Source organism: Rattus norvegicus, chromosome 16 (assembly GCF_036323735.1).
Source record: "Rattus norvegicus strain BN/NHsdMcwi chromosome 16, GRCr8, whole genome shotgun sequence".
NCBI classification, from domain to species: Eukaryota; Metazoa; Chordata; class Mammalia; order Rodentia; family Muridae; genus Rattus; species Rattus norvegicus.
In genome coordinates this window covers 9,305,959-9,318,109 of record NC_086034.1, presented here as the reverse complement: position 1 = coordinate 9,318,109, position 12,151 = coordinate 9,305,959, and the positions used below count along the sequence as shown (strand labels likewise).

Here is a 12,151-nt window from a genome sequence, read left to right as displayed (position 1 = left end):
GTTCAAGGGGGAAAGAGGGGCCCGGCTGAGCTGGTGGGAAACTGCCTCCTTCACTGGCACCTTTTCCAGTGTTCTTTTGAACTTAATATTTTTTAATGGTGTTTTTTATTTTTATTCTCTGCCCTACATTCATCTAATTATATATATTTTTATTACTGGACAACCTTTTAATTTATTCTTAATTTAAAATCATTTCCTTTAAATAATTTCCTCTCAAATTCCCGGCCTCGTCTTTTTTTGTTATTATTACATATATATGGGTACAACCTGCTGAATCCATCCAGCATTGCATGTGCATGATTTCAAGACTGAGTATTTCCATGCTGTAATCACTTAGGGAGCTCCTCCACGGCTTCCCTGAGTGGCCTATAGTTTATTTTGTCTCAGGATGGTAGACAGTCTTTTTGTTGTTTTGTTTTTCCTGTTACTGTAATGTTAGTAATATTTTAACTTCATTGTTTCATTTTAAACCTCATCACTTACATTTTTAATGATTTAGTTTTTATTTTCCTCCTTATATTTATGTAATTTTGATTTCAAGTCTTCTCATTTTGGGGGATCCTGCTTGTTTTTTTTCTCCTTTTCACTAATCTGATGTTATTTTCTTCTCCATTGTTCATAATTCCCTTCTCTGCTCTTCTATTTTTTCACTTACTTAAACTCCCTTTGTCTCCTTTTCCTGTATGAAATATAAAATGAGGTCCATGTCATTTTTCAGTAGAGTAGATAACGGATCACAATATTAAGCAAAATTATCGAACTAGGAAGACAAATGCCACATATTTTCTCTTAAAAGCAGAGTCTCCCTACCCCATGTGCCTGTGCTCATACATGTGTGTGCATCTCTCTCGCCTCTGTGTATATTATATGTATGTATGTGCCCATGTGTGCCTGTGTGTCTGTATGCGCATGTGTGTGTGTGAATGCACATGTGCTCTTACGTTATAAGAATAGAATGGTGATCTCAGCCCCAGTAGGTGAGCCCTGAGGTTCAGGGGCTCTTGCTGGGCACCAGGGTGCTGTTTTGTGCTGGGACGCTGAACAGAGTGGGGGCTTACCAGTAGTCTTTGGATTGAAGAGGGTAGAGAGGAGATTGTTGTTTCTCAGTCAGACTATCAGCTCTGCTGGTGGAAGCCAACAATGATACATCCATTGGTAGTTTTGTCATTTTCTTTCAGATGCCAACCCCATCAATATAACCAAGACGACTATTACTTGTCCTGGACCAATTGTAGATTCTGAAGGAAGGTAAGCAGCCCTTTTGGAGGCCTTGAGGGAAGAGATCAGTGGTCAGTGTTTACCAATATAGAGAGGGATGTAAGGTGTCCCCTCCGCTGTAGAGCACCTATTTGCCTGTAGGTGGGCTCCTGTACCCTCCCATCTGGCCCTGTCCTAGCTTAGTAGTGCACAGCATCCAGGCTCTACTGAGGGCAAGATTCAGGAGATGATGGGGATGAGGGCCAGAACGTGATCTCTAACCATTTCTCTGAAACAAGACAGCAAACTCTGGTGACACCATGCTCACCTCCCTAAGGCTCATTGTCTCAAAGGTCATATGACGTATGTGCCTCTCATGGTCTAATCTGCCCTTCACCATCATTACAGAGGTTCATTTCTCGTTCCTCAGGAAATGAGCTCTCTTTACCCACAGATCTGTTCTCCAGTAGTTCAGAGTGTCTGAATTTTAGTGTAAGAGTGGGAAGAACTGGGGTTATCCCTTGAGTCAAGCCCAAGGTCCTTGTCACCAGGCTATTTCTCAGTGTCTGTCTCTGTGTTAGAGCGATCAATATTCTACTCAGCCTGGACAACGGAAAAAACTTCCTGAATAACGGTTTATACGTTGCCAGTAGGATATGTGTGAGTACCCATGGGACTGTGACCTCATCTGTGCAGATCCTCTGGTTGGGCAGATCTAGCAGGGAAGTCAAAGAGCAGAGGGGTCCTATGCAGACCACAAGAGTGGTTTGTATATACTCTTAACTTCGATGATCCAGCCCAGTTTCCAAAAGGGTCAGTGAGGCATGCACCAAGCTGTCTGCTAGGACATGTCCATGGCGTCTAGGGCAAATGGCCCTTCCACATTGGTGTCCCCAGTCCAAAAATACAGAAGTTTCATCATTGTAGTCATGGTGCAGGTGATAAGAATTGGAGCCCCAGCCACTAATGTGGTCCCCAAAATACTCTGGGCCCTTTGTTCTCAGGCCTGTTTGGTGAGCTCTGTGCAACGTGACAGGAGAGTGTGTCCAGGAAAAAAAGTTTCTCTCAGCTTATACAAACTCCACAGAGTTGAGCGGCATCCCTGGATTTGCCTGGATCATCTCATATCCAGCTGGGAGGATGGACTCAGATGTCTACCCATTAGGCACTCAGCCTATAACATTCGAGACATAAGCACTGAGGCAGAGAAGCCCTGGCTTCAACCCCCAGCGGTGACATCACTGGCATTTCCCAAGTGCTCACCCCCTGGTACCCCACACCCCTTGCTCTGAGTTGGACCGGCTGCAGCCCAATCTAAGAGGCAGCTGGAAGAACAGTCCTCATCCTGAATTCCGTGGCCTGAGCCTGAGCCTGAGCCAGGATTGTGAACTCTGAGTCTGCCAAGTGTCCATGAAAGGAGGCAGTGCTCAAGTCACAAGCTGTGGTTCAGGGGGAGAAAGGTAGTAACACCAGGGTGTGGAGCTGTGACGGGGGAAGAGAGATCTTACTCTGTATCTGCTCTTTGTAGGCTTGCAGCCTCTCCCAGAGATTTGGTCACCAATAGCTCAGTGCCATGTTAACCGAAGCCCATAGTGAAGGCCAGGATCTTCAGACCATGGACTGTCCTTACCTTCCCCAAAGTCTTGGAGCAGGGCCAGATGTGGGATTGCCTGGTGTTCTATCAGTTTGGAGAAGCCAGGAATAAGGGGAGAAGAGAGATAGGAAGGCAAGTGGCAGACATCTAGGAAGGCCTTGTACAATTGCCTTAGTCTCTGTGGGATGGGACCTGGCAGTTCTTTGTGGGGGCTCTGCTTTTGGGAGCTGGTGGCATATAACCTTTCCTTCTCACAGGGCAAAAGTCCACTAACTACAGTTAAAACCAGCGGAAAAACTACAACCATAACTACAAAAACTACAAGGAGGACTACCACCACAACTCCATCCACTACAACTACTACACCCACCACCATCACAGAGAAACCGAAGCCAAGCATCGATAAATTCATTTTTGTCCCTATACTTCTGGCCCTGCTGCTGTCGATGTTGCTGATTGGTTGTTGCTGGCAGCTGTGCTGTGTTCCGGTGAGTGGCCCTGCCTGCTCAGCCTGGGGCCCCAGGAACATGCTCTCCATCCAAGAGGCAAGGACGCAAGGAAGCATCATGACAACAAAGCACAAAGAACTGTCGGGTCCCATCTCTATCCAGGGAAGCAGTCAGTAGAGAAAGCCAAGACTAGCCTGGAGGTCAAGGGAGACTAAGGCATGAGCTTGTCTCAGAGGAAAGGAAGGGGCGTGGGCTCTGAGGTAGGTGAGACTAGGGCAAGGTATGTAGTGCTACAGCTGCTGGGGTTCTCCTGCATTTGCACCTTAACCTGCTCGTGACTCCCTACCTGCAGAGAAGGATGGGGGCTCCATCAGATCAGGTGGAGTGGATCAGCACAGGCATGGGCACACACATAGATCCCAGGATGTGTGCACCCATCCCTGCTCCACACCAGGGTCCCCTGTCAGCAGAGTGAAGGCAGAGCCCATTCTACACATACCAGCTTCTTTTCTCTGCTTTACCCTCCAGCCTGTAGAGGAGCTGCCCCCACCTCAGCCCCGACCACAGGTAAGTCATGCTTTGGATGCTGACATTGTCACGTGGCCAAGTACAATGACCTTCAAGAGAGGAATCAGAAGACCTGCACTCAGGAAGGAAGAAGGGCAGAGGAGCTCAAGGATCAAGAAAGGGGTTCACAGTGACATCACCCAAAGACAAGGTCCTACCCGATTTTTAGGATCTCCTGCCTTAGCTACACCATCTGCACCCTGGGGAGCTGCGTCAGCATATGCAGTTGTTTCTATGGGCTGTAGCTCTTAGGAGACCTCAGAGGACTCTGGTGCCAGGGTTGCAGCTGCGCTCCTGAGAACTGGATTCCCTGTCAAGCCCTGGTTCCCATCCCTATGTTGGAGGTCTTTAGATCTAACTCCAACCCTGCTCCTGTCGAGGTAGAAGGATTGGCTGGGATCAGCCTAGGGACTGGGGGACAAGGAAAGCCACACCTCATCTCCAGTTCTGAAAGTGGAAGAACTATTCTAAGACACACTGCTAAGGATTACCTTCCTCCAGAGGACCCTCTGGTATCTACCCTAGGCTGCAACTCCTCCATAGGCTGGGATCAAGACTTTAACACAAAGCATCTCGAGAACAGTTGTCCAAACCATAACAGTACGTCTCATTCTGTCTGTTTCACCCTCTAGCCTGTCAAGGCACGGCCAGCACCTGCACCACAACCAAAGGTGAGTCATTCTCTGTATCCTGAGAAGGTCACATGTCACGAAATAGGCCATTGTTCATCCTGTACCCAGAGCCTACCGCTACTTCAGCAAATACAGTGAGGTGAAGGGTCAGCAAAGACTGGGGGCTCTCAATATCACCAGATAAGGAACATTCCCAGAACCTTCCGATCTAGACCTTGGTCAAACAACCAGTATGAACAGCTGCGCTTACCGCTTTGGAGGCTTTGAGGGGATTCCTGTGAACTCCGATTGATGCTGAGGCCGCTGAGAACAGAGCCTTCTGAAAGGAGTCCTGATTCTCATCTCTAGATAGGGATCTTCTGGCTCCTATGCATGTCTTTATCTCCGTCTCCTGTCAGGGTAGAAGGGTTGGCTGGGATCAGCCTAGGGACTGAGGGATAAGGAGGGTGAAAGTCTCGGGACCCTGCTCTGCGAAGGATGTCCCCAGGGAAACACAAGGACAAGGTGGGTTCGCATCTGCAGCTCCCATCATGTAAGGACCAGATGTAGAGAGGCTGGGGCAGGTGGAGCCTCGATTTGGACTCAGATAGGAGCAGCCTCGCTGTCTTGTTTGGACTGTGCTGGTTGCAGAGTGGCCTGGGTGAGGATGTCCATGCAAAAGCCAGAGACAGGTGGAAGGGACAGTTACCTGCTAGTGCTGGCCCACCGTGCAGCAACCAGGCCAGACTTCTGCCAGCAGGGCTGACGTGAGAGGGCCCAGGGCTCTCAGAAGGGCTGTTGCTAGTTGGTGAAGCCCCATATCTGAAATGTGTGAGGAGGCTCTCTTTTCTTCCCGTGGAACCCCCCATGCAGTGGGATACATTTTTCTGTTTACCCCCCAATAACAGCAGAGGCCCACAGTGCCAAGGGCTGTACAGGGCACAGACAAGATCCAGACAAGGTTTTCTCTCCCTTCAGCCCAGAGAGAAGGAACAACCTCCTCGGGTGACTCCCCCAGCACCCACAGTACCTGTAAACTCAACCTCCATTGTGATCATCTGCTGTTGCACCTGCCGTGGCCTCTATGTGAGCAGAGATGTGGAGGTGCGAGGACTCCTCAGGACCTGTGACTTCAGACTGCCTGGGTGTGGGAGGGTTCAACTCTACGGAACAGGCTCTGAATTTCTGTATCTGAGGACAACCATATGCAGACCCTCCCTTATCCTAGGGAAGGAGAGCGTGCAGGAGGGTCCCTACAGTATCTAGGTTTGGGGACAGTGATGACCTGGCCAGCCCCTGGTATCGCAGGGCCATTTTCTTAGCCCTGACAGTATTTCTAATGTGGGTGGGGAAGTCAGTATATGCTGAATGACAAAGAAGCTTACAAATCTAGGGACAGTTAAAAAAAAAAAAGACCAGTCTCCAAACGCTTCTGTCTACCGTGAAACCTGGACAAAGTCCAGTGCCCCTGACCGACTACCTCCAAGTTCTTTGAGAACATAGGAAAGAGCTGACTCAGTGGTTCTACTGCCAAGATGGGGCAAAACGTTATGGGAAGGAGATTGTTGACATGGCTACCCTAACAGGCACGGCACCACAAAACCCCTGTAGAGTTGACCTCTGGTGGGCAGGTAGTCCAAGTCTCCTCCTTTCACCTCGGAGGTTCAGGCCTATGGAAGGGAGAGGCCTGCCAGCAGCCAGGTCTCTCATCTCTGGTGTTTACCTGGCTTTGCCCTATTCCTCCTTGGTCCTGCTCTCAGACAGACCCTGTTTCCTCAGGAAGCTTGGACCCTGTTTCCTCAGGAAGCTTGGACCCTGTTTCCTCAGGAAAGTTGGACCCTGTTTCCTCAGGAAGCTTGGACCCTGTTTCCTCAGGAAGCTTGGACCCTGTTTCCTCAGGAAGCTTGGACCCTGTTTCCTCAGGAAGCTTGGACCTTGTTTCCTCAGGAAGCTTGGACCCTGTTTCCTCAGGAAGCTTGGACCCTGTTTCCTCAGGAAGCTTGGACCCTGTTTCCTCAGGATGCTTGGACCCTGTTTCCTCAGGAAGCTTTCAGTCCCTTCACAGCCTCTCAGGCTATCCAAGTCACAGTTCTGCCTATCTCCTGCCTATATCTGAAGAACAGTCAACATAGATTCTCTAGGGAAAGAGGCCACTAGCCGGCCATAGGCCTAGCCTGGCATACTGGTGGCCTGTATGCCTGCATTCTAGCCTGACCCTACTCACTGCACGAGATCCACTGAGTCTGAACTTTGGATCTGAGGTTGAGGAGTTTCCAACTCCTAGACCGAAGGTTCCTCTGTCTTCTGTGCTTTCTGCCTTGGTCTGTGTCACCTGCCACTCAACACGACATAGGCTGCTTACCTGCCTCTCCCCTGTGGCCCTCAGTGCAGGCCTTCTTTGTTCCCAGGAACCCTCTCTAGGGCTGAGCCCACATCATGGCTCCCCTAAAGGCCCCTGCATGCCATTACACACCACTCCGGCCTCTAAACCTCTCCAAAAGCCACATACAGGCTCCTCTCCCCACAGAGACACTGCTGTGTCACTGGGTCCCACAGTGACAATCCCAGGCAGTCAAGGTTGTAAGATCCTTTCTCAGGAGCCCACCTGGGCTCTTTCTCAGAGCTGTTTGGGCACAGAGTCCTAGGACACAAGGATCCTCATGCTTTGGTGGGGGGCAGAGTCCATGCCCTGATTCTTCCTCATGACCATGTTTCTGCTCTTCAGGGCAATGTGACTGTGTGTAACTTCAATCCCCTATGCTGTCCCCAGTTGTCATTGATATGGCCTCAGTATGGTAACCAGGTGAGTGGGACCCAAGGCTACTTCTAAGGGGGACAATGGTCACTACCTTTTACCTGTGATGGTTGCTTTCTGGGTCTGTGGCTCAGAACCATGTCCCAGCATGAGGTGAGGAAGAAAGCCCAAGATGTGAGACCTGGCACTCGTGAGCCTCCCAGACATGGTATCTATGACGTCAATGACTGGTCACTTTGGCCATGGTCGACAGTGCTGTCTGGCCAATAGTGACTCCATTTATTAAATATTAAGGCTCTCTCTCTCTCTCTCTCTCTCTCTCTCTCCACACACACACACACACACACACACACACACACACACACACACACACACGTATAAGCAGGTATATTTGCCTGTGTGTGAGTGAATAGAGGTCATAAGTCATCCTCAATCCTTGAAATGGTCTTGTACTAAACCTTTAACTCGCTGTTTCTGCTAGACAGGTTTGCCAGTGATCTCATGGGATCTGCCTATGTCCCACTCAGTATTGAGGTTGAAAACATACACTTCTATGCCCAGCTTTTATGTGGGTTCAGGGGATGTGAATAAGGTCACTCTTACAGGGTTACTTCAGGTCTGGTTCATTTTAATGGTGCTTCCTGGGCTAGCTGGCTGGTTTACGGTCTGCATGACAGCGGTTGGTTGAGTGGGATGTGAAGCCTGTCCTGAGCCTGGAGGAAGGGTGGAAAGAAGCATCCCTACTTCCTTCTCTAGTACAAGGTCTATGGCTGCTCTAATTGCTCTTGAGGTGGGAATATGACATATGGCAGAGTTCAAGGTATTAGGAATCAAATAGAGGCTCCTTGTGTGTGTATGAATAAGAGGGAGGAAGGGAAAGAAGGTAAAAGGGAGGACAGATAAAGACTGTCAGTCAGAGCTTAAGACACACTGCTGTTGGCAGTAACTTTTATTCACCTGATGTAATTGCTGTCTTGGAGGCTCACTGCTTTCGTCTGATAACCTAGGCCCAGTCCTGGAAGCTTCTAGCTTCTGGACAATCTTATCTAGGCCTAGAATGTTTTCAGCCTCTGAGAATTACTGCTGAACAAGCTCACCCTTTCTTGTTCTTTCTGAACTATGGCTGGTTAGTCAAATCAGCTCTTCTGGCTCAAACTCCTCTCCAAGCTGACTGATTCAAACTGACTTCCCTCAGCTTCTGACTGAATTGCTATGCTTGGTCTTATACTGACTTGGGCAATCTGTTCTAGTCTTCTTCTCTGACTCATTCTGTCTTCACCCGTGTCTAGCTTGTTCTGCAACCTATCTCTGTACAACTGTCCTGGTAAAACTGCCTAAAGTGGGAGCCTGACATTGGAAAACCTGGAGGGCCAGGTTGACTATGGGAGCATCCAAGAATGTTTCTGTGAGGAATTGATTCAAGAGTAGATGAAACAAAGGAGAGTGAAAGCTGGGCTTGAATCAGCCTCAGAGGGAGCCCGAGGCCTGAATGGTAACCTACGGCCAGGAGCAGAGCAGACGGTCTTACTCAGGGTTATGTCTGTTGGGCCACAGAAAAGATGCTTTGCTCCAGATAGTGTCCAGCAGGATAGGGGCTGGAGAGAGCATCAGGTTAGAGTTTGAAGGAGAGATGGGGTAAGAGAGGATCTCAGGAATGACACAACAGCCACTCACACATCCATGCTTGGCGATGGCTCCAAGCAAGTCTCTTCTGCACACTCTGTGGAGCTTTTGTGGAAATAGAGAATTATTTGAACAGATAGGAGCATGTGGTATAGGGGATCTAGGCAGAGCAGGAAGCTCAGACTTGAGTGGATGAAGAGCCAACTGGCTTGTAGGCTAAAGAGTCTAGACAAAGGCCCAGTTGGAGTTGCCCATCATGGCTTGTTGGCACGGCAGCCCCTTTCACAGGTTGAACAAAGCCACGTGTGTTGGTTTGAATACGTTTGGCTCCCATAGACTTACATGCTTGAATGCTTGGCACATAGAGAGTGTCACTATTAGTTGGTGTGGCCTTGTTGAAAGAAGTGTGTCACTGGGCTTTGAGGTCTTATAATGCTCAAGGTATGCCCAGTGTGGGATGCAGTCTCTTTCTGCTGCCTTCAGATCAAGATGTAAAGCTCTCAGCTCCTTCTCTAGCACCATGTCTGCCTGTATGATGCCATGCTTCCCACATGATGATAATGGACTAAACCTCTGGATTATAAGCCATCCCCAATGAAATGTTTTCCTTTGTATGGAGGTTATGGAGGTTGGAGAGGTGGCTTAATGGTTAAGAGCCCCGACTGTTCTTCCAGAGGCCCTGAGTTCAATTCCCAGCAACCACATGGTGGCTCACAACCATCTGTAAGGAGATCTAATGTTTCCTAGCAGGCATACATGCAGATAGAGAGCATTCATACATGAATTTAAAAAAAAGAGGTTCTGAGATCTTGTTGTCTCTGCGCAGCAGTAAACCCTAATTAAGATACTGCATGACCTGATATCCTTGAGGATGGTTTCTGTCCCAACCACAGAGGCTAGCCAGGGCTCCGGTAAGGATGCTGCTGGTTGCATTTAATTTGGGCTGGGTCGCCGTTTCAGAGGCTTAGTGTATTCTTGTCATGGTGGGAAGCACTGGTAGACATGGCGCTGGGGAGGTGTCTGAGAGTTCTATGTCAAGATTAGTAGGCAGCAGGAAGAGAGAATAACACTGGACCTGGCTTGAGTATTTGACGCTTCAAAACTGATCCACAGTGACAAACTTCCCCCAACAAAACCGCACCTCCTCCAACAAGGGCACACCTCCTAATAGTGCCACTCCCTGTGGGATTATGGAGGCCATTTTTATTCAAATCACCACAGCCTCCAACCCGTGTTATAAAGCACATCAAGAATACCAAAGAGAAGGAAATCATGAGAGAAGCCTTATTTTGAAAGTGCCTGGAGAAAGCTTAGTGACTCCGGGAAGTTATTGTCCAAATAGCGTCTTGTAACATCTCTAACCTGGCAGCCACAGGGAAGTCTAACAAACTTTTAACTGCCCAGATGCATGAGTTATTTTCGCCCTTACAAAGTGTCTGCTTCTGCTCCGATAAACACACAATATCTCAGGGAGGAGAAGGGGGAAGAGGGAAGAAGGACGGAAAAGGAAGGGGGTGGGGCTTCTGAAAAGCACCGCCCAAAAGTTCGCGCCTGCATTCTGCTTGCTAGAGCTCACTCACGTGGCTGCCGCAGAACACGTGACTTCGTAGCGGCGCATCCCGCATCCTTGAGCAAACTCCACTTGCTGTGACGAAGAGGGAAAGTGGAGATAGGGTCCCTTAGCTGCATTTGATTTTGAGGACGTAAAGTAAATAGCAGATCAGGGAGAGGTTTAGAATCAGCCCCTCTCATCTGACTTGGAGTGAATGACATGGGAAGCTTTCTTAAAAGGTCCAATAAAGATTCTTCAGATGGTTATCTGGGCACAAGGACATATAGGCAGATGTGGAGTGGATTGAGTCTGTGTGGCTCAGGGCTCCCAGGCTGGTGTGTGATGGGGCAATCCTAGGACTGTATAGAGTGGGGTTGTGGCCCAGAGTGAAGTAGAGACCTCTGGGTTGAGAGGCAGGTGTATTGAGAACCAGTTTTTCTTCCCGCTCTGGCTTCTTTTGTCTGACACAAAACACTTCTTGCATCTGCTGTGTGAGAGAATGGCATCCTTCCCTTTTTCATGGCTGTGGTTCAGTCTACCTGTTGATAATCACCTGTCCCAGAGCACGTGTGGTACCCTGTGCTCATCAGAGACTTTGCACACCAAAGTATGAAGTGACTTAAGTGAGCTAAAAATCAAGACACCCAAACTTGCTGAAGTTGTGGGAGAGCCCGCTTTCTCGCCCTTTCTGACCTCTAGAGCCTCAGCCTCAGCCTTCCATAATGCCTGGCTCTTTCTCTACCTCCAAAGCCAGCAAGGCAGAGCCTTCTGGGAGCTCCAGCTCGTGTCATCCCTGGCGTTGTCTCCTGATGGGGTTTGCATATGCTTCCCCCCCCCCCATCTCGAGCGTGTCTTCCCACCTCAAATCTTTAGTTGCACTCCCAGATATCCTTTCTGTTGAGCAAGCCACAAGAGACAAACTTTCTCAAAATCAAAACTTGCAGATCTTCCAGGTCTTTGCACCTCTCAGACTTCGGTTACCTGGACCACATCTGGAAGGAGAGTGCAGTGGGGAGGGTGGGGTGGGGGAGTGTGGGAGAAGAAGGGCCACTCAAGCTTGCACTGTGATGCTACTACAGGGCTCCCCACCACCCAGACAAGCAACTTGGCTTCAGAGTCCGGTTGCAGTAGCATCTCATTGTTTTCTCTCCTCTTTCTCCTATAGGGGTGGTTTACCAATGTGGCACTCGCAAAGGAACCCTGCATTCCCAAGTTCAGCCTGCCACCCAGCCCGGAGTCTCTGCGTCTAGCTTCCTGCTCTCAGTGCCACCGTCTCCCAGATAGGCGTCCCAGGCGTCCCTTGGGGTTGTGGCGGCTTGCTCTTCATTCCTGGGTTCCCAGAGTGCCTCGGTCACTCCCACCTACCTAGTGGATATCTCAGGTGCCACCAAGCTAAGGCTAAGAGGTCTTTGCTGCTATATTCTGTGTATTGGGTTTAGGATTTTAATAAAGGAAGTAATAGATTGAAACTTGTGGCTGTTTATTAGCAAGTGTGTCATGAGATCCTCTCCCTGACGTGAATTTCTGCTGTGCCTGCCAGAACAGGACTCTCTAGTGTCATGTGACTAGACAGGGCCCACTAGTATTTCTGACAACCCTATCTTTGTCTGTCCCAAAGGGACGGGGTGTACGTTCATGTGAAAACATTTCTGCAAAACTCCCTTTCTACTAATTTTTGAGTTACAAAGACTATTTTAGCCCCCTTCCTTTGGTTTTTTTGAAATAATTTTATTTTTCATGGATATTTTGTGTGTTTACTTTTCAAATGTTATCCCCTTTCCTCCGTCTCCCATACCCCTCCCC

General features: G+C 49.0%; 1 protein-coding gene across 7 annotated transcripts in view; it reads left to right on the top strand.

Annotated features, from left to right (window-relative positions):
- The window catches only part of Antxrl2 (ANTXR like 2), a 32,267-nt gene extending 20,450 nt beyond the window's left edge, over nucleotides 1-11,817 (top strand). For 5 of the 7 annotated variants that reach the window (XM_017600302.3, XM_039094925.2, XM_017600301.3 and 2 more), the window contains 8 exons: nucleotides 1,179-1,248; nucleotides 1,779-1,857; nucleotides 3,049-3,279; nucleotides 3,769-3,807; nucleotides 4,440-4,478; nucleotides 5,397-5,522; nucleotides 7,144-7,221; nucleotides 11,514-11,817. In XM_017600302.3, coding sequence (XP_017455791.1) covers nucleotides 1,179-1,248; nucleotides 1,779-1,857; nucleotides 3,049-3,279; nucleotides 3,769-3,807; nucleotides 4,440-4,478; nucleotides 5,397-5,522; nucleotides 7,144-7,221; nucleotides 11,514-11,717 — 866 coding nt within the window. In that variant the 3' untranslated portion in view covers nucleotides 11,718-11,817. The other 2 variants (XM_039094927.2, XM_039094928.2) reach the window with 2 other exon arrangements.
- Nucleotides 11,818-12,151: the final 334 nt, after the last annotated feature.